We start from the raw sequence: 22620 nt of genomic DNA, 5'->3' as shown, positions 1-22620 counted from the left end.
GGTGTAGCAAATTGGCCTTTATATTATAGGCTCCTAAAGTGTGGGTACAGGTGCTGTTTACGGTACAAAAATAGTGTTTTTGTACTTTTTTCAAGCTGAAAACTTTTTTCTTTATGTTTTGGATTAGCCGTTACCTTTACCCCGACCATTTTACAATTTTTATTTTTATTTCGCCCTCTCGCTCCATATTTTTTATGAAAAAATCCGTGAACCAAGAAATTAAATTGGTGTGGCCTAATGTAACTTGTACATGTTTGATTGCTATTACTATTAGTATAAGAGAATGTGTAATCCCAGTGTTTCCCAACTAAAAGTGCTGGAAAGTTTTCACAGTTCTTACAGCCCAAGCTGCAGTCAATCAGGGCTCAGACAGGGCTTAGCGGGTCGCCTGGCCGCACCCGACGACCTGGGGTCGTTTATCGGCCGCAAGGCAGGAGATAATGGGAGATTACAGCACAAAGGGCGGCAAGACGCCACCCGGGAAACTCTTTTATCTAGGAGATGTCTTTTTCTGTCTTTTAAACTACTCAAGAACACCACTATATATCAAATGACTACAATTAAGATATAAGATTGAGAGTTAGGTATTGTAAAGATGAAAAAGCAGGTGCTGTAGTATTGTGTATTTATACTGTAGTACTGTTACAGTAGTAGTGAGTATTTATAGGTTAAGTTTGAAAGAAGAATCTTGACTTTTCATGTTGGGTCATACATTCAATTTGATCATTAAGCATGAAACGAAAATGGTCTCCTTGCATGATCTATAAGCAGAATTTCATGCATTATACATATATATGCCAACAATGGAAAGTTCTTGTTCTTGACAACAAAAACAGAAAATGTCATTTTTCTCTTACTAAGACTTAACAAAAACAAGCAGACCAGCTCTAAGTCAAATAAGTGTCACTCTATGTCATCGATCAGCTCTAAGTCTAATAAGTGTCTTCATTATCTTTTGTCTCCCACACCTGTAGTAGCAAATGAGAGCTTTCAAAGAGGATGAACATGTTGTATATACTGCAGAGTGACTCGACCTCAGATTCCTCCTTACTTTCCACAAAAGAACCAGACACAAAACTGGATGCAGTGAACATGGGATAAAGTTTCGTAGTCAGTCCCACTCCCAAACAAACACACAAAGCTGTGTTTGCTGTGTTCCCCTGGTGTATTCAGCACGAGTGTTGGCTCATAATACTGATGACACAAAGCTGTACATGTCTGCTTTATGAACAGTTTCCTTTTCTCATGACCTTGAGCAAGTAGAGGTGAAAAGGACAGTCAGGTAAACTAAGGTCAATGGATTTGTATAAACATGACCTCTGACCTTTGATTCTGGTAGGAATGTGGTGGTACAGTGTTCGCAAAAGATGCTCAACGAAGTAATAAATGTAATCTTTGAAAACTTTGAAACCCCTATATACTTAGTTGTGTATGTCGGTGTGGAGATTTCAGAATACAATTATGTAATTACCGTAAAAGACTGATTCTGAAGCTTTCAGCTTCAATTCGTGTCAGATTGACTTGAAACTCTTAGCATACGTTGTGTACCCACCATCCTCATTCATAACATCCTGATCATGATCTGTCAATAGATATACAAGTCAGATACTCTACCAGTGCAATCATAAATAAAGCCAGATTGCAGTCTCTATACCCTGACATACATGTATGTATTAAATGGAACTTGTGTGTTGTTCAAAGTATAGTGATATTTAGATTTACAGCAGTGAAAACCTTCCCCACTTGCTCTAGATCTACCAGTTCTTTGGCACAATGACATGTTTTATTCCAGAATCAAATCTGCTTTTGCTTATTACCTGGATGTCTAACCTACATCGACGTGACTTGTTTTATTGACTCCTGAGTTGTTGTGTTTTTAGGAGGACCCTCTGGAACTGAACGAGATCAGCGATGACTTGAGGAGCGAGTGTGAGAAGTTTGGCATCGTCAAGAAGGTTCTCATCTTTGATGTGAGTAGATCATTTTTGTCCCTTTTACTTCTTTTTGGTGACGCCTCAGGGGCTAGCCTAATAGTATAGTGTGCGACCGTTTGACAAGAATTCCCCAAATCCTGCAGGCATGTCAGGAATTTTTCCACGCCTGCGTAGTTGCATCATCCCTTTAGAGGAGAATAACTCGGGAATGGGTTGACGGATCATCATGATATTTAGAATGTAGATAGCTTCAGAGATGCCTAACATAATTGAATAAATGTAAATGCTAATCATGCAAATCAGTGGCTATTTTGCATAATTAATGAGGACAGTTTATAAATACACTGCATTTCATGTTAAAATGCTCAAAAATATGCCATATGTAAAAGGCCCTTTTCAACCTCCTTGTTTTAACACATTGTTATTTAGGTAGAGGAGATGATCATCTTCATACATACAGCCAGGCGAAAGGATAGAACACAAATACAACACACACCTACAACAACAAACATTAAAACTTATAAACAATAAAACCGGCGCCATGGCAATAGTTTTAATTGCCACACTTTTTGTTTGTGTATTTTTTGAGGATGTACAAGTAGAAGCAGTGTCCTGTATTTGAGGACTAACTATATAGGATATGTGATTTCCTCATAATGATACCCTGAAATGTGTAAGATGAACATTGGTACTAGGAATATTATACCATGCAGTTTTGCCATAAATATGGGAAAGATATAATTGTGATTTCTGTAAACAATGTGGTTCTTTCGGTGTGGATTTGTAGCCATTACTAAACTCCGTTGGTCTCCCCTCACAGAGGCATCCAGACGGCGTAGCCTCAGTGGCGTACAAGGAAGCTGAAATGGCGGACGCTGCTGTGGCCGCGCTCAACGGGAGGTGGTTCGGAGGTCGTCAGCTCAATGTGGCCTTATGGGATGGGGTCACGGACTATCAGGTGAGGGTCAGAGGGCATGGGTCATGAGTCAATGATAGCTGCTTGGCAAGAAGTAAAGATGGAATGATTAGAATTTTGTCTCTTTCACTAAAAATCTGAGATTGGACTCACCAGACTTGATATGGTTTTGCTTTCAAACCTGTCCAAAAAGGCTTTCAAACAACATAACAATTGTAGGAAACATTTATTGTATACAAACCAAGGTTTAAACCTCCATCGGCAATGCATTTATAAACAAGACAAAGACTTGAAATATTATGATCTATCTGTCCTAACTATAGCAATTCCAAAAGCCAGTCTAACCATTACCATAACAAAATGACAACTAGTAAGTCTGCAAACTATGGTATGAATCCTGAATACAATGGAAAAGCACATGTAACACTGATTCTCCTTTATCCGTTGGGTAACCTATATCCGTTGTTTTAAAACAGGATATTTCGGGATATAAAGTCGAAGTACAGACGTTAGTTTTAATAATTTCAATATGTAAAAAAAAGATACCTAAAATGTTGCAATTTGAGACTACCTTCCATCGACTTGATATACATAAATACCCGGTTTTGAAAACAGCGGATATAGGTTACCCTTCGGATAAAGGTGAACTAGCGTTACATGTACATGTACATGTATAGAACAAGAGATGACTCTGGCCTTGTGCCCCCCTACCCATCTCAGATCGAGGAAACTGACAGAGAGAGAGAAGAGAGGCTGAGAAATGGGAGGAGTTTCTGGACCTGGGGGCAGACATTAGGAAAGGGGATGCCAAAAAAGATGATGCCACGGAACAACAAAGTAGAACAGAGAAGGCCAGCAGCAGCACAGCAGGAGAGTCAACATCAGATGGAGGAAAGACGGAGGGATGAAAATGTAGGAGAATTTGCACAAGTTTTCTTGTGTTGGCTGTTATATAGACATTGTAGATAGCTTTTATAAAACTAATTGTTCCATCACAAAAAGACACAATCTTGATGACACCACCAGCCTTACAGTTTACCAAGTATAAGGCCACTCAGTCAGTCACTGGATCCAGGAAAATGTAGTATCATGTAGGTTATTCAGAATGTCAGATTGAGTGTTTTTTGATGGAGCAAAGATTGGCGCTCTACAAAATGTAGAAAGTTTGTTTTGTGTAAATTGAATGCTAGATTTCTATATGCCACTATGTATTTGAGTGGGATCATTTCGTGCATTTCTGCAACCGTATTTCTACATGACATATATATCGATAAATGAAGGAGTGTAATTCATTTTTATATCTGATATCCTTCCTTCAATAGGTATGTATACTGATTACAATATCTCTCAAGCCTTACCTAAGTCTTGAGCATATAGTCTAAGACTTAAACATACTCAGTGTTGTAATAATCATGTAAGAGGAGGTCCCAATTTGCCCATATCATGATACATATACAAAGTACATGTACATCAGACAGAGTGACCAATTTTGTGGTCCCATAGATTCTTCTTGCTGGCATTAAGAATCCTGTCTACAGTAACCACTGTCTATACTGGGGTCAGCCTTTTTACCGGAAAACAGAGGAAAACACAGTTAAACACCGAAAAACACAGTGTATAATCTACTGAAATACAGTATGTTTTGATGAGTAAACATGACAGGTCGCTATGTTTTGCCACAGAATAATCTACATATGGCCCTGGAATGAAGAAATCGTCAGAAAATGCATGAGACTACGGGCCGGACCACCGCCGCCACCCGGCGGACTGGACGTGCTGATTGTGCAAAATTATGTAACGTTAACGGCTAGAACAAGCAAGCTTTATTAAGAAATACAGAAAACAGATTCTTATCACAATCCGAGTAGATTCATATATATATTATATCTATGCCAATATATAACAGATGTTTGCACTGAAGTTCGGTAGGTATCAGCTGTCTTGTTGTGAAAGTATCAGACCCCGCTAAACAAACATGTATTCTGCAATGAAAACAAACATGGCCGCCGGGTGGCGGTGGTCCGGCCCCGTCGTCTCATGCATTTTCTGACGATTTCTTCATTCCAGGGCCATATGTAGATTATTCTGTGGCAAAACATAGCGACCTGTCATGTTTACTCATCAAAACATACTGTATTTCAGTAGATTATACACTCCTTCATGTGTTTTCCGGTGTTTAACTGTGTTTTCCTCTGTTTTCCGGTAAAAAGGCTGACCGTCTATACTGTACCCATTTTCTTCAAGTTATAGTGCATGATCCAAGATCTTGACAGTTTTGTCAACTTTATACATAAAAATGTTGGTCTATAGAAAATGTGTCACAAAGTCATTGCTTTCTATAAAATGCCATCAGTGTTAACATTGCATAACATGATACAATTTGAGACAGGGACTTTCTTCTTAGTCTGAATGATCAACTGGACAATACAAAATACTTATTTAAGTCTTGTATAAAATGAAGTTATGCTGAAATACTATGTATGTGTCTTGATTTAGTATATTCAGCAAAAACTTAGGAAACTCCTAAAGTGTCTGCATCGTTCTACGTCAGCCATAACAAAGTTGTACAAAGTATGCCGCTAAACTAAGATTTTGATTGTTGATAAAATGTTGACAGTGGTACATGTAGGTAGGGATAGACTTTTTGTTGTCTAGAAGGGGGGCTTCTTGTTTGTTTGTGGTAGGATGAGTTTTTCTTTAAAAAATATTTTGTATGTTTTCAAGAGATGCACACTAAGAATGTGAAGTGAATGAAATTCTGATTTTTGTGACCTTCCTTTCCTTATGCTGTAGTTTAAGAACCTTCCACCTGCAACTACATTATACATGTACGTACCCATTCCTGACCAGTACTGAACCTCTCCTTCCACTACCCACAAGCAGTACTGTAAAGGCAAAATGGTTAGCACTGGGTTTATGTTCACAGTTTCCGTGTTGGTCTCTTCACCATGAAGGAAAACCATCACAAATTTTCTGTCTCCTGCCTGCCTTTTCTCTTTGTTCAACTGTGAATTTCAAGCCACAAACCCCTTTTTCTCCCTTACGAGGAGTGAACTACCCGCAAAGATTTCAAAAACTACCCGCAAAGATTTCCCCTTTTGCTGTACCTCTCCCCTAATCAGCGATCTTTCCGTCCCCCGAGGCGCTTCCTCCCCAACACTCCAGACACGGCTCTAATGAACTTTAATTAAATGTTTACTTTCCTCATACAATGGAACAGGAACGCTGTCTTGTGTCACTTTACGAGCGTGGGTGTCATTTGACAATTGTTGAGTTTGACGTTTGAGGAAAATTTATTAGTCTCTTCTGCCAGGTGTGTTTTTTTTTATGAGTTTGTCTGTTGAAGAAGAGTGTTAAAAAGATTAAGAGTAGAATATTTGTGGTTTAAGTCACAGCAGGTGTTCCATAGGTGTTTACAGATAGGAGAAACTTGAACAAAAAGAACTAATTTTTGTGTGAAATACGTGACTGTACAAAAAGTTGATAAAACAATACATGTAAACCAAAGTTTTGCCGCTTTTTGACAACCTGTCACATTCTCCAAGCAGAGGTTACGGTGGAGGTCACGGTATAGTAGCACGTTTTTTCTTTACCTGCATCCCTCCAGGTAGCAGCTGAAAAAAATCGCAGCTACTACCATAACATCTGCTTGGAGAATAAACCTTTCATAGCTGTCCATAGAAAAGCTATATTTATGTGCTTGTCATTACATGTACAAGTCATAAATGTAAACTTGTGTGCTGACTTGTCCAGTTAAGTTACGTAAATGAAGCTTAGACATGCTGCTAGTACATTACATATTACGTGTAATTCTACAAGGTTGCTTTTCAAAACAACTTTCAAAATAGGTTGTTGTACAAAATAAATTAAGCTACTGGATAATTTCTCTAGAGTCCAATCTTTCAGATAGCGTCACTATGATCTTTCATCTGTGACTTATCTCATCTTCAGGCGCTCATGCAAGATATAAGTGGTTGCTATCTGAAATGTCTGAATCCCTGGAGAATTTATCCAGTCTTGTTAGTGCTTGATTTATTTTGGCACAGTATCTAATTTACAATCTGTAAACTGTAAAGTTGTTTTAAAACCAACCAATTTAGTATGTATGTATGTATGTAAAATCACTAGTTATTGTGTGGTTGTAACACAACATACTACATTGTATGTATACATACGAGGGGCGTTCAATAAGTAATGCCCCTGATTCACTTCCTGTTGTTTGATGTAAATGAAATTTTGCATGTGTAATGATTTATATCTCTATGAGTTATGTTGCAAAAAACAGCTCTGAACTAACTGTGATTTTTGATTTAGAGGTGTTTAAACTGAGTCAGGTGTGTAATGGAGCCAGGTGTGAAATGGGCCAGTTGAGTGTCGCGCAGTGATCCGGTCTTTGTATTTGAAAGGACGCACACCAAAGGAGACTTTTGATGAAATGAAAGAAACTTGTGGTGATGATGCCTCATCATATGACCTTGTAAAACGCTGGCATCGTGAATTCAAACATGGCCGGAAGTCTGTGGGAACAGCTTCCAGACCTGGTCGTCCCTCTTCTGCTATTGATGAGACATCTGTTGGAGGACCAACCTGGGGTGTCCTACAAGAACGGTGTCCAGAGCTACATCAAATGATGGGAGAAATTCATAACTCTGGGTGGTTCCTATGTAGAGAAAGACTAATAACTGTGCCAAGTTTCATTAATCTCCTCCTATGGTAAATGGGTCAGGGGCATTACTTATTGAACTCCCCTCGTACCTGTACCCACATGCATACTTCTATTTCCCATCTTGGTTTGTCCCTTATTCATGAGTTTAACCTCCCAAATGAGGGCTTATACCGGTATGCACTGTAACACTGATTGAGAAATACATCTATCCATTGCCTCTCTTAAATCTGTTTGTTTTTGTATTTTGGGTGCCCAGTGGCATGTAGATGGGTACTTGTATGAGATCTAACAAATGAATATAAGGCTTTGTAAAATAAAGCATTATTGTGAGATGCTGCTGTTTATTTTGACAGAAAGCTGATATACCCACAGATAGATATTGTATCCACTATGATCCTAAAATTTGATACAGACCTTTAGAATAAAAGTATTGGTATAATCATGTATTCTTACTCAAGTGTGCAGTTGTAATAAACATGTTTCTAGCAAAAGTGAAAATAAAGGTACAGACTGTCACTTTTTCACCTTTACTAAGTTGAACTTAAAGACTATTTATTTCACTCAGCATTTTTAGCAATGTCTTCTTCACTTTATAAGATTAAGGTTCTTAAACCCTTAAACTGGTATGTGGTCTGGCTTTGTTTTTCATTCCTGTACGTAAAAACATCTTTAAGAAAGCCTTTGTTCTTGCCGTGGACCCCATTGATTACAGAAACAAACATCCACCTCCTTATACAACATAAGACCCAATTTGGTTCTAAGGCCACTCCAATGGTATTTCTTAGTTCTGGGATTAAGAAAAGATAAAACTGAGCTTGAAGATCAACAAAAGAAAAGTGTATGAACAAGTCTTTGGGGAGTCGATATAGGCAAGGTAACTTTTCCGCCCAGTCCTCTGTTTTAATCGTGCCAAATTTTTACTTTGAATTGTCACACAGCTTTAAAGAGTGAGTGTAGTCTTGTCTTTATTCTTTATTTGGATTTATAACAGAGTGAAGGGGGGGGGGGGGCAAAACAGGTGAAAAATGCACCTCTGAAGGCTGCCCTCCCACACATAAAAACACATACATGGCACAACATAGACTATGCAATAATATATACAATAGTTTTTTTTAAATATCTGAGCAACAAGGAAATGCGCTAATGTGGCCTCCCAATGGTGTGAAAACCCCTTGCGTGTAAGCTGTGGTTGTTGTGAAATGGATATGAGTACCGGAGAAACTCGTATCCTCCCAGTTTGTGTGTCAAGCCGCCAGAAAATGGGACCAAATCCTCCCCCCAGGCCTGCTAATTTACAGCAATCATCGTTAAATGGCCGAGTTAATCTAATTAGCCACTCCACCTGTTTGGTGATAATTGATTGGTTACACCAGGTCCTGAATAAACGTCCTGGCTTTCCTGGTCTTATTTCTCCCTATAAATGAAATACAAAGTTTTAAACTAAAAAGGCAGTCTTGATTGAATAGAGTGTAACTGTCTAATATTTGAATACTCTTGAGTAGTGCTTTTGACATCTCAAATATTTAGATTTCTGTGAAATGGACAGTCACCAATTCTTTCTGTGGTGACTCAGACTTGGGAAGCTTCTTTTGTGTAGTTGGTCCAAACCAAACTGCTTATGATAAGATTACAATGTTTGCATGACTTGTGCTCCTGATAAAGTTTGCAGTTCTATGATAAAATCTCTATTAAGCAAGTACCCTCCAAAATCTTAAATGTTTTGATTTCTGTGAAATTCACACTGATTGATTCAAACATGACCCAGATTTTCTTAATTTACCTTCCATTTTTCCCCAAAACCCCAAACTTGTATCTAATACTTTCAATCTTGACTTGTCCTCAGGTTTAAAGGTTTACTTTGAAAACCTTAAGTGTTGAGATCCAGACTGCTTCCGTGCACTAATTATCGCAGGCCTGACCCAGTTTTTCAGCGGCAAGCTTCTTAGAAGTAAATCCACGATGAGTCGTGGCCAGACAGGAAGAGCTTCCGTCGGCAAATTAATTATACTTTTCATTAACTTGGGTTTTCTCATTTTCTGTCCATGTGTCCATGTTGATCACAGGCTTTACTTCCAGCACTTTGGCCACTCCTATTCATTTTCTTGTACCTCAGACATTTCAAAGTAAGGCCACACCAATTTAATTTCTTGGTTCACGGATTCGCTCGCTCCTATTTTTTGGAAAAATAAAATAAAAATTATCACTCAGCAAATTTTCACCATTAATGAAACCATTCACCAACTTTCTGGTGTAGCAAATTGGCCTTTATATTATAAGCTCCTTATAGTGTGGGTACAGGTGCTGTTACTGTACAATAATAGTGTTTTTGTACTTTTTTCAAGCTGAAACCTTTTTTTCTTTATGTTTTGGATTAGCCGTTACCTTTACCCCAACCATTTTACAATTTTTATTTCTATTGCGCCCTCTCGCTCCATATTTTTTTATGAAAAAATCAGTGAACCAAGAAATTAAATTGGTGTGGCCTAAAAATGCAGCATGAGGACATGATCAAAACAGAGGCCTTGGAGAGGGAAGGAAACATTCAGTCCCTGAAATTCTCAGTGTATCAAAGTGAAGGAATCCCCTCAGAATCCAGTTTTGCTGTATTTTCTTTAACATCCAAGCACATGCAAAGCATTTTGGCTTGGCCTCCTATCAGATTACATAGGGATAAGATGATCTCTTTAAGCTTCTGCACAAGCTTCGTATAGGTTACGGCACAGGTACATTGAAACCATATGGCACTTGGCCATGGAGGAGTTGAGAAAAGTTATAAAGAATATGGTCCCTAAGTTTTCCAAGTTTCAAACCACAATGAATCAAATGTTTTTATACCATGTGGATTTTTGTTATCATTTCAGTAATACCCTAATGCAGATAAGCATATTTGGACAGTGTAATCAATCTGTGTATCAATCTGTCACCTAGTTAAAAAAAAAAAAAAAAAGTAAAACAGTGCTTCAGATTATGGTACAGGCTCATCATGAGGTTTTATTAAGAAGAGAAGACATATTAAACTTTTTGTCTATGATTGTGACCATCTAATAAATGCGTAACAATAAATAAAAATAATCTATTTTCATGTGGGCCTATTATAAATTATGCAGTAGAAGAGGAAAGGCAGTTTGCTTTTGAAACAATTCTCTTGTACTGTAGTAACACTACTGTCTTTATTAATTTTGCAGTGTCATTAATTCACTGTGGAGAGTTTAGGGTCAGCACAAAAATGAAACCACATCAAACATTTAAAGATTTAAAGTCATGTATTTGGAAAGTAATTTTTGCCCTCTTTCTTTAACCTCCTTGTTAATACCAAAATCTGCACAGTCCAAATCCTATCGCTGCTTGTGCGAGTTGTCAGAGATGGAGGCCCATAAGGCCACACCAAGTCCATTTCCTGTCTACTCACAGATAGCACAGACACGATATGTGGGGTAGGGTAGCGGCGTCAGGGTTGAACAAGTTTTCTAAAATCCACTTGTCCTAATTCGGGCAAGCACATAAAAAATGTACTTGCCCGAACCAATTTTTCATTTGCCCATAATTCAAATGTCACTGTTACTAGTATATACATTTTCACTTCCAGCAATGGAATTCTCTGTAGACAATTGCTTGATGTCATGACTGTAAAAAGTAACAAGTATATCAAAATTGCACTAAAATCAATGGAAAAATCTTACTTGCCCGATCGGACAAGTGGGGTAGGTCATGCACTTGCCCGAACAGCACTTTCACTTGCCCTGGACAATAGGGCTAGTGGACTTGTTTATTCCTGGGCGTCACCATCACGAAGGCCCGTAACCTAAGATTGATACTGCAGAGGTGACATAGCGATCATTCGGCACATTCCCACACACCCTGCAGGGTGCCAGAGGAGGGGATCTTCACAGCTTAATTTGGAGAACTGTGTCAGGAACTAGAATAGACACACAGGGATAAACAAGTCCACTAGCCCTATTGTCCAGGGCAAGTGAACATGCTGTTCAGGCAAGTGCATTTCCTACCCCACTTGTCCGATCGGGCAAGTAAGATTTTTCCATTGATTTTAGTGCAATTACTTGTTACTTTTTACAGTCATGACATCAAGCAATTGTCTACAGAGAATTCCATTGCTGGAAGTGAAAATGCATATACTAGTAACAGTGACATTTGAATTTTGGGCAAGTGAAAAATTGGTTCGGGCAAGTACATTTTTTATGTGCTTGCCCGATAGGACAAGTGGATTTTAGAAAACTTGTTCAACCCTGACACAGCATGGTAGCCTCTACCAGGCTCCCCAGGTTGCTGGAAAAATGGTACAAATTGGCCAAATAGACAGAAAACACACCAGAGGAGGTCGCAAACTGTATTCCTCAACCAACCAACTCCTCTGGTGTGTTTTCTGTCTATTTGATCAATTTCTACTGTTTTTCCAGCGACCTTGAGAGTCAGGTAGAGGCTCACAGCATGGCAGCTTTGAAAGGGCCTCACGGTGAAATTTAGATCTAATATCATTTGATTGTAATGTACTTTAATAAAATTTTGTGTATCCATATATAATTATTTGAGAATATCTAATATATCAACTTATTTTAATCTGATAGTAGATCCCAAGATGAACTTAAAAATGTCAAATATCAATACCATGGCCATGACCCTGAGACAAAACACATAATTTTGATCCACGTATATTAAGCTTTTCCAGTGGCTACATAGCTTTATTTACATAGTCTATAGGGCTGATTTACCATCAAAGTTATAGATATAGGTTGAAGTTGAGGCAATGAAAATAGAACTCAACACAATGCAGCAATGAACTTGACTGACCCCAGGTTACAGGTATCACCATGGCAATGACCTGGAAACAAAACCCGGAATGTTGACCCACTTCCTGTGGTTCCATACTTAACATGCCAGTGGTCAGGGCTTTACACAAACCAAGGTTACCGGTTAAAGTGGTTGGAATTTGAACTCCTTTCTGACCTGCATGCCTCACATTGTTGCTCCTGATTAAAGCAGAGCTGTACATGATTTTGGTATGCGGAAGCTTTCCTGTTTCCAAGTGCAATATTCAAGGTGTCACATCCAAGCTATACCTTTGATGGAAAATAGTTTAAGAACTTTCTTAAATGACAAAAGTATCACTTCTTAGATCAGGAATGATTTGTGGCAGGAGGATGGAGCTATTGTTCACCAGATATGTTTTGTTTTGACACAAAAACATTTTATGTTGCATATGAATTAACCTTTTCCCAAATAATTGCAGCACTAATTTCCACTTCAAAAGATAAAGAATTTACCAGTACAATAAATTTAAGCATTCATGGCAAAGATCTATCAAGACTTAGTTTTTGTGAACTTAAAGTTTGTTTTCTTTTCAATTTTGATGCAGATGAGCCAAAACAAACATCAGCTTCAGGTCTCGGTGTGAGTGACATTCCCGATCCCCCAGGTCGTGGGGAGGAATCACAACAATCCAGCTCAGAATTCACCACAAAGCTGTCCAAGTGTGCCACACGTACACTCGGTGTTGCAAGCCCAGAATTCTCGGGCAAATTCCTGTCGCCAGTTTTGGGCAATCAGAATTTCTGCATGTGTCTCTCCTACCCACAGACATGGGTTAGGAATCCAAATTGAATTCCTACCATTGTGTAGTGTGTGTGGGTTACATGTAAGTGTGGCTTTCGAAGATTTCGCATTGTTGGAGAAATTGAAGAATGTCACTTTGTGTGTTTACATGAATGTAATTTGGAACAAAATGTGTTTTTACAGGAAAGGCAAGTAGCAGCAGTATCATGTGCATTGTGCAATTGCAAGTGTACATTCCAAACTATAGAATCAGGCAGTATGGCAAAAAAAGGCATGATAATGATAAGAAACATTGTAATAAAAAATAGAAAAGCTTTACAAATCACTGTGATGAATGCTACAACATTACATTTAACAATGTTTATTGTTGATTAGTGTCACACACTTAATTTAGATTAATATAGAAAGTTCACATGGTAGCCCTTGGATAATTTCTCCCATTGACACAAGCATTAAGAAGCCTGTCTGTCCTGATCAGGGTTGTAGCCAGCACCTGTCCTTCAGTCCTTTGAAGGAAGTTTGCAGCTGGGGACTGAAAAAAGTTTTCCCCATTCCGTCCCCTGGGACAGACAAAAATTGATATGTAAAGATATTAAAAAAACTGAAACCCATGTGTTCTTCTTCACCAAAACAGAAGCCATTGACCAGCTTAGTCCACAAGCAAAATTTGCACCTCAAAATGCAGGAAATAGTGTTTCAGAGGGTCTTGATTTAAAAATTTTCTGGGACCCAGACCCCCTAGAAATGACGCACAACGTCACGCCATGCCTTCGGTGCTCGATGGGATTCCCATTCAAAATCAAGGGGACTGAAAATGATTTCAGGCTGGCTACAACCCTGGTCCTGATCATAACCACCTGTTAACATAGGCCAGACTTTATCAGTCCGTTGGGAAATTCACGTTTTCCTCCCAATTACGTTGTTTCCATCTCATTCTTAACCTTCAAACTTTCCAAGATCCAAGGAAGTCGCTTGATGTGGCCTAAAGAGTCTGCCTCACCGATTAAAGCCCCAGGTCCCTGTGATCACACCTGCAGAAACAACACCTTTCCTGCAGACTTAAACCCACACAGACTAAAACAGTATCGAGTTGCACTTAGTATTCCTCCACAAAGTGCATCCAAGTATTGGAAGTGTAAATGGTTACCGTTGCCATCACTTCCTAGTCAGAGAGATCCGGCCATTGGGGCGCTACGGCCCCACAGTTAGGCCACTCCAAATGACTTTCTGGGTTCTCAAACACAAGTATCGCTAGTTCACCTTTTTCCGTTGGGTTACCTATAACGTTACCTGTTGCTTTTAAAAATAGGGTATTTAGGCATATCAAATCGACGGGTGGTAGTTTTAAACTGCAATATCCTGAAAATATCGCAATTTAAAAATAACGTCCGTCGACGTGATGCCCCAAAATATCCTGTTTTTTAAGCAACAGATATAGGTTACCCAACGGATAAAGGTGAACTAGCGTTACAGTACAAAATGTAAATCAAGAGAAAAAAGGCATGGAAAAAGAGCTTCAATCTTGAATAAGTGTGTTCCAAAGTAGTACCATTTCCTGTCGGATCACAGAAGCATAAGTGAATCTCCCCCAACCTACCCCAGATGTTCTCTCCCCTCCCCTAACCATTCGTGACTTGTACCTCATTGCGGTCGGGTGTGTTCGATGGTGACGCCGCTACCCTACCCCACATATCGTGTCTGTGTTATCTGTGTATTTTGTATTAAAATTTGAGAACCACAGAACTAAACTGGTTTGGCCAAGTCACAAGAAAACACTATTAGGAACTTCAATACTATCAAGTTCCTGTGGGGATTCCTACAGCCTTAACTACTTTTAGGAGTTAGGAATTTTACAGAGTAGTTAAGGGGTCTTAAGTCTGTTTTGAGTTCTTTCCAGTATCACAAATGCCAATACATGTACATCCATACTATCAGTTTCACATCCAACTTAATACATGTAAATCTATGCGCACATGAATTTAAGCTTATTATTGAGATGGTTCTGCCATCTGTTTACATTTTTCCAATACTTTGGTCAGCACAACTCAGGGTGGATTTTGATGCTATTACTACTATTAGTACTAAACATGTTGGTAGATCTTGAGACGACAAATGAAATAAAGTTCAACATTAAACACATGCTTCTCCACAATAACCAAATTTCTAAGCATGGAGGTGGCTATATGTAAATACATGTAAATACCTTCAGTGCCTCAAGTGAATCTGAATTTGAATTGTCTTTAATCGTATGAATTTGAATTGTCTTTAATCGGTTATTTGTTGTAACATGAAGCAATGATGAATTCGGTATCGTTGACTTTTGTCTTATTTGGGCTCCCAAAGGGAGATTTTAAAACTCCGGAACAGAATTACCAACAGGAAATCGCATTATATGATTATCCGTAGTTCCACATGGTTAGCCCTATATTTTGTAGGGATGTTGAAGCGGCATTCCAGACCTTAATAACACTAAACATCGAGTTATAATTACTCTCATTAAAGAATATTCAATCCAGCTAGTATTTCACACAGGTATCCAAATTTTACTCAGGAGTCCCTTAGAGGGATAACATCGGTTTTGTTGGGGAAAAATGCCGCAAGGGTGCTCACCATTCTACATACACATCCTCCAAATCAGAACGCTGTTTCCCGCCATAACTCAGCAACTCACTGCCGTATCTCCTCTATATTCAGGCACTACCAGAAAGTAGTAACTATTTGTTTTAAATCTTCTAATGAAAAACTAGAGCACACAACTTGAGTTTTCTCGGTAGAATTTTATTTGAAATCTTAAGAACATCTTTTTTTCTCTCTCCACTGTTGATAATTTGATGATTTGATGCTGGAAATGTCCAGCGGAGGGATAGTAAATCGCTGCTAAGTGAGAGAAAACTAAACAGAAACAGTCAGTCGTCCATCAATATCGCGAGAGGGAAGGGTGTGTTGTGTCTTGGTAATCTCTTGGTAGTCAGGTTTTTGTGACTTTTCTCTCTGAAACTCCAGCTGCCTTCTGCTTGACTTTCCAAGAGTCTAACGCCCTTCAATGGTAGAGTCGGTATCGTTGCCAATTTCGACATTTTTTGGGGTTGTCTTGCCTTGCGTCGTATTGGTGAAGATGACGTGACCGCCATATTTGTGGGCATGCATGTTCGAGTTTCGTGAAGTTACTCTGTTTTGACGCTCATGATCATTTTCTGCCATGTTGATTTGTGTTGTCTCTTTTGTGTGGCAATCATGACCTTGGGGAGATTGCTGTGCTAATTTGTGGTAGTCAACGTGCCGATGCTTCCAATTCTTTATTTCTTAAAGCTTTGCAGTCGGGTCATGATAGGTCGACGAAGCACATGACCGCCATGTTTGTGCCCTCACCTACTGGTCCATGGTTATAAGCTACAAGAATATCTTTTATCTAATAATTGAAAATTCCTTGTCTTTCCTACGTCTCTAGCACTTCATCTGTTCACTGTATACTCTTGGTTCCACCTTTCTTCTTATTTCGTTAAAAGCAGCCGCCTTCATCGTATAGAAGATTATGCTACATGAGCACCATCTCTTGTTAACAAAATTTCTTCACATCGCAAATTAATCAGTGGGCGAAATCATAGTTATGTCGATGTGTCACAATGTTTCGTCACTGCGTAGTGTCGCGTTACTCGCGTACATAAATGTTAACCTTGGTAGCTAATTATAGGTGGTTCCTGGTACTTGTCATTTACAAACTAGGTAGATTCCAGCCATCTCGTGGTTACTTTATGTTAGTTCCAACTCACTTGTCAGCTTCTTGGAAACCCAGACTTCGGGGACCGTTTTCTTAACGGATGGAGCTGATTGAGTGTAGCTAGTTGGGCTGGTTGGAAGATCTCTTTTTTACCTTTTCAAATTGCAAGTTATTTGGAACAACCAAGTTGCTATTTCATGTCAACAGCGAGAAATTTATTGCAAGTCTTTATAATGAAACATTGAACCTCGCCAGACCTAAACGAGTAAGTTAGTGAATGGGGTGTTTCTAAAGTAATGTAAAGTAGGGTTTTGCTGGAGATTTTACATGCTATCCAACGTTTGAATGTATAGCACATATTCGTTATAACAAGTACTTGGCTGTGGTAACAATTTTCTGTAACGACATGAAAGGTTCGCTGTATCACTATCGTAACGGCAGGTAATAATGTCCGTCGTCAAAGCATCCTCGTTTATCATCTGATGAATGTAGATTAATCCTAATATTAGATTTCTGAGCTTCTCATTTTAAATTTTCTTGTCTTGTCTTAGTTGAAATTGAAGTACCAACGTGTGTTTTCTTGGATAGAATTGTACTTCAGTCTACTTGTTTCTCAACACAATGTATTGCAGAAATTTTGATGACATGAAGCCTACAGACGAAACTCGTGCGGTCTTTGCGTTCATCTCGTCCATCAAATGGTTTTCTATTTTTTATTTCTGCCATTCTCAAGGCTGACAGTATCGCGTTTGTTTCCATTGCAAAATTATGTATCGCATCTGCTTCCGTTACAAAATCATTCAATCCCACAACGGTGTGTCTCTACATACATGTACTTTGTGCAGAATCCCTAACTTGCAGTGACCTGATGCAAACGCTTGACACTCTTCATATTATACGATGACGCATTCGCGTCATTTGCATCAAGTTGTGTGACAGGCCTCGAGATGGATCTGTAAGTGAAGTGTCATAAATAGCGTCGACTGCAAAAAAAGTATACTCAAGGACTCACTCTCTCTCATGGCAGGGTATTATCGCTCTCTTTGAGGAACCCCTCCCTTGAACTGTTCCAGACTCTTCTGCATCTTGCAGGCTGTGGCCAGGTGGGACCTAGGTGTTTCTGCAGGTCGTCTCTCCACCTGGTGCATGGCCTCCCTCTGCGTCTCCTCCATTCTCTGGGAGTCCACTCCGTGGCCCGTAGCGTCCATCTGTCCAAGGACATCATATGGCAATACGTTCTTACAAGTACCACTGTTGTAGCTATTAGCTCCAGGTTACTTTCACAATTTTATTTTGCGTCAAAGCGGAAAGTTCAGGTTGATATTGTCCAATGCTGAACTTGAGCTGAATTTCTATCCAACTCGTAGAACATTTTGCTGAAATCTGCATTTTCTGCACAGTTACCGATTCGCTAAGACGGATCCAGGTAATGTCTGGTGGAAATGTTAAACCGTTTGTTTGATTAAATCCGAATACACGATAAAGAACTTCACAATCGGGCTCTGGGATATTAACGGAGCCAGGGTAAAAAGAAAGGCGTAAAATGCGCGCCATCCACAAAACTATATCTAGCTAGGTGTCGCATCTCTATATATATATTGCTATGTATCTATCTATTATCATACTGTTACAGACTTGAAGCTATATCAATTTGTTTATCATCCATTCAACAATCAGTTCCTTTCCACATAAACAGCTTCCATTCTTACTCAGTTTCTTAAAGTTGAAATATGGGCGACCTACACATCATCACACGTCCATAGTAGAGGCTTTTCTGCTGGTTCATCGTGACGTGCACTACCCTCTCTAAGTCCCAGGAATGTCAGCTATTACCCAGGCTAAACTGTTGACAATGAAACCTGACTTGTCTGAATACCCGAGTTGTTAATACTTCCTACCTGGCTTTATAGTGTTGAGCTATCAACACATCCCCGCATATCCCGCCTCATCCTCAGCATAGACGTTGGCATGCCACAGGAACTCGTGAATACACTCTGGGCTTTACGCACACATGTCTGTCAAAAGTAATACTGTAGCAACATTGGAACAAACACAGGATAGTCTCGTTGGCCTTCATTACATCTGAGCCAAGGTCAGTCCAGCTGCTGAAGGTCAACTCCACAGGGATGCCCTCGGTGTAGTAAAAGTATCTGAGTTTTGTGTAGATGTGTTTGTCAAAAGACATTAAGCTACGTACAGCTTGATTTGTTCTTAAATTGACAAGATGCTGGGAAATCATGGTGTGTTTTCCCAGTCCTCTGTTTTCGTCTGAGAATCAACTTGAAGGATATAGATTAGTGAGGCATTGTGTACACTTATATGTCACGTAAGCACACCTTGATATAACGTTTTAATGATTTTAGCTGTTTCGGTTGTTCACAAGTAGTGCCTTTGGGAAGGGAGGGCAAGTCGAAGAGTTGTTGGTTTTTGTAAGAATTTCATTTGGTTGTAGTTTGGATAGGTGTTGATAGTTATCTAAACAAGAAATATAGACTTACTGAAGGCTTTTATTGTTGCTGAAATAGCTTTTGAGCCAGAATAAGCATATGCCATTTTGTGTTGTCCTGCACTACAGTTCCACACATGTGCCAAAACGTTTGCTCATTCCGTCCCTTATCCCTCACGACGTGCTGATTCTACAGACTTGGTGGGGATTACCTGAGTTAAGGCGCAGGAATGTGGGTACCTTACCTTCTTCCCTTCGGCTTCTACCGACAAACGCCTTTAACGCCAAACCAATGCAATACATTGTTTTCTGAACGAGATTGTTCAAAGCAATGTCATTAGACCACTTCAAGGCAATGAACTAAGAAGTTGGAAATAGCTGTGCACGAAGTTGTGGTTCTCTTAGATAGAAGATAGACATTATTGAAAGGCCTGAGGGGAAGGTCGAGGGGTTGTAAGTCAATTTTATTCGTTACACATAGATAGTACACATAGAACAACAATTCTCGTATTTGTTGCTTTTCCGCATCTTAAAAAATGAATTCTATAGTCAGATGCTAGTTTGTTCTTCTATGCCACCTTACCATTTCACGATCCGATCAGGAAGTGTGGGAACCAAGGAAACAGCTTGGAGTGGCCTAATGCCGACCACTTCCAGGTCATCGCCCTGTTTGATCCCGTTGAAGCGTGTTGGGGAGTGTATGTATCAGCCGCGGCTTTGTACCGGAGGGTTACAGGTCTTAGGGAGATCTTCTGTCATAAGTACGCGGAATGTGCTGGCTTTATTTGTTCAAGCTGGAAAGGACGAGTAGACAAAGGGGAGTATCTTTAGCGAGGTGTTTTATGCATAAGTTTTGCTTTTAAAGCTGGGATCATACGATTGTAAATGTAGGCCCTTGGTATGTCACCACACTGTAATAATCTGTGTTAAAGATGTTACATTTCAAACTGCCCTGGTCGTCGAGGGTTCGGGATAGACGCGGAGATTTTCGCTAGTTATTGGACCATGTGGCTGTCACTAGCGATACTTCATTCGAATTGCGCAATACAACGTTATCGTGGAGAGCCATGCAGCTAATGCTAGTGTAGTGACATGTGACACCGTACCTGAAATTTCCGTACAACCTATTAAAGTAGTGCACTAGCAATGCTATAGCTAGTTCCATTCTCAAGGCGCTTATAGGATGGCATAGGTCATACACAGTGTATCCTTGAGTGGCCTTTGGGCCTGGCGATCCAAACAAGGAGAGAAGAAAGTCAACGTGATATAGAATCGTTCCTAGGCTAAATGACCACTGGTGGTGTTCAGATAATTTGTTTCCATTTAGAGTAATATAATTTTTGAAAAATAGAATTGCCATGACGCTGAGAGTACTTCTTTCACACCTCTCTTTTCTACATGCCGTGTCTAATCCTTCTAAATCTCCATATCAAAGTCTTTTTCATATGAAGTTGAGCCATTTGGTTATAATGTGGCTGCTATACAAAGGAAAACGGTAGAAAATCTACCTTGTTAGAGAAGCTTGGCCCGACCAGTTGACATCTAACACTTGTGTACGTCTCCTTCACACCTCTTTCTAATCGCAGAGATTAGGCCGTTTTTATAACCCTGATCCAGAAGAATGTTGTTTCTTTACTTAAGGTCCAGACAAAGAGCAGGAAGACTTCCCACCCCCTTACCACTCCCGGAGTTGACACAAGCAGAGGGACTTGTTTGTACAAACAAACCTACAGGATTATTTGAAGGTTACCCCATTTAGTATGAGCTCCAGAAAAGGTGAGCGACAAAAACGGGGATTTAAACTCTGAACCGCTCGGTTTACAGGTTTGCAAACCAAGTCGGATTATGCTCAGGTTATCATGTCTCAACTTGTTTCCGAACAACCTTGTTTTCCACTTAACTCCTCGCCCTTTCAATCTATTTGGAAATAGAATGTTCACGTGTTATCATTATTTGACGTTACTTTTTTTAATATGCCAGCGTCTGTAGTATACTCTGTAAGTTTGCCTCAGACAGCCTCCATCAAGGCCTGTGTACGTAGTTACTCTCTTTCCATTACGCCAACAGGTCCATACAGCGAAACTTGTCATCTCATGTTTCTACAGTCGGTATTCTCACTGATGTCTGCTATATCTGTATTTACATTTCTGGTATAACGCTCTAGCTTATGCTGATCACTATCCAGAGAAGGTCTGGTTATGCGAATTTTGAAATAGCGTAAACAGATTGTCGGGATAAGCTAATGATTAGTGTTATGTCCTGAGCCGAGATGAAGCACACTCCTTTGATCCAATGGGAGGCCTGGAGTCGTGTACTGTTGAACTGTATACGTAAGATTCAGGTTTTATTTTTCACTGACAAAGCAGACACATTAATAAAGCCAATATTACCTGAACTGACGACTGCAGTTAACTTTAGGTATAAACATAATAGAACAAATTTTAAATTCCTCGTCCTCCAACATTGAAGGACACCACTTAAAATTGGATTCACTAATTTGGTGCTAGATGTGCTGTAGAATTCTCAGCGTCTTCCACTACAGTATCTGGCAGCTTAAAATAGAATTGGAATTATATGTTAAGGCCACAACAATTTAATTCCTTGGTTCACGGATTCGCTCGCTCCTATTTTTTGGGGGAAAAAAATAAAAATTACCACTATGCAAATTTTCACCATTAATGAAACCATTCACCAACTTTCTGGTGTAGCAAATTGGCCTTTATATTATAAGCTCCTTAAAGTGTGGGTACAGGTGCTGTTACTGTCCAATAATAGTGTTTTTGTACTTTTTTCGAGCTGAAAACGTTTTTTCTTCATGTTTTGGATTAGCCGTTACCTTTACCCCAACCATTTTACAATTTTTATTTTTATTACGCCCTCTCGCTCCATATTTTTTATGAAAAAATCCGTGAACCAAGAAATTAAATTGGTGTGGCCTAAGCTTACGGTAAAAATTCAAATCAACAAAATTACATGAAAATAGCTATGATGGCCTGAAAAGAACTCAATAACAATGAAGCATGCACTAGGTGTTCAAGAGCTTATGTCGGTCAATACTGAATTAAAGCAGCCTGTCTGGAAAATAGTTGAAAAAAAGTTGAAACGACACCAAATACCTGACAGTTGCTATTCAAGGATAGGATGACGTTGTCTCTAGGAAGACCTAGGCTTAGAATACCATCGAGCACATACATACATACATAGTCATACTCTTGAGTTGTAGCATTAACAAAGTTTCGCTTCCACAAGTTCCAGTGCGATCTAGCACTCATCATTACAGTTAGGTCCCTATCACATAGTCTAGTCTCTGATATCGAGTAGTTGACTAGATAAAACAGCTATCTGAGGGTTCTTAATGGGTGTGTTTTAGTT

At 39.4% G+C, this 22620-nt stretch overlaps 1 protein-coding gene and 1 long non-coding RNA gene across 2 annotated transcripts in view; both read left to right on the top strand.

The window, feature by feature from the left end:
- Window positions 1–4405, top strand: part of LOC118422705 (HIV Tat-specific factor 1 homolog) — a 32013-nt gene extending 27608 nt beyond the window's left edge. The window contains 4 exon segments of the mRNA XM_035830413.1: window positions 1881–1970; window positions 2755–2892; window positions 3571–3604; window positions 3607–4405. Coding sequence (XP_035686306.1) covers window positions 1881–1970; window positions 2755–2892; window positions 3571–3604; window positions 3607–3758 — 414 coding nt within the window. The 3' untranslated portion in view covers window positions 3759–4405.
- Window positions 4406–5067: 662 nt separating this feature from the next.
- On the top strand, window positions 5068–21884 carry LOC118422706. Its single transcript, XR_004831949.1, has 2 exons — window positions 5068–6925; window positions 21831–21884. It is a non-coding gene; the product is annotated as an uncharacterized LOC118422706 (long non-coding RNA).
- Window positions 21885–22620: the final 736 nt, after the last annotated feature.

This window comes from Branchiostoma floridae, chromosome 9 (assembly GCF_000003815.2).
Source record: "Branchiostoma floridae strain S238N-H82 chromosome 9, Bfl_VNyyK, whole genome shotgun sequence".
In the NCBI taxonomy this organism is placed as follows: domain Eukaryota; kingdom Metazoa; phylum Chordata; class Leptocardii; order Amphioxiformes; family Branchiostomatidae; genus Branchiostoma; species Branchiostoma floridae.
This window is presented reverse-complemented; position numbering and strand designations above follow the sequence as displayed.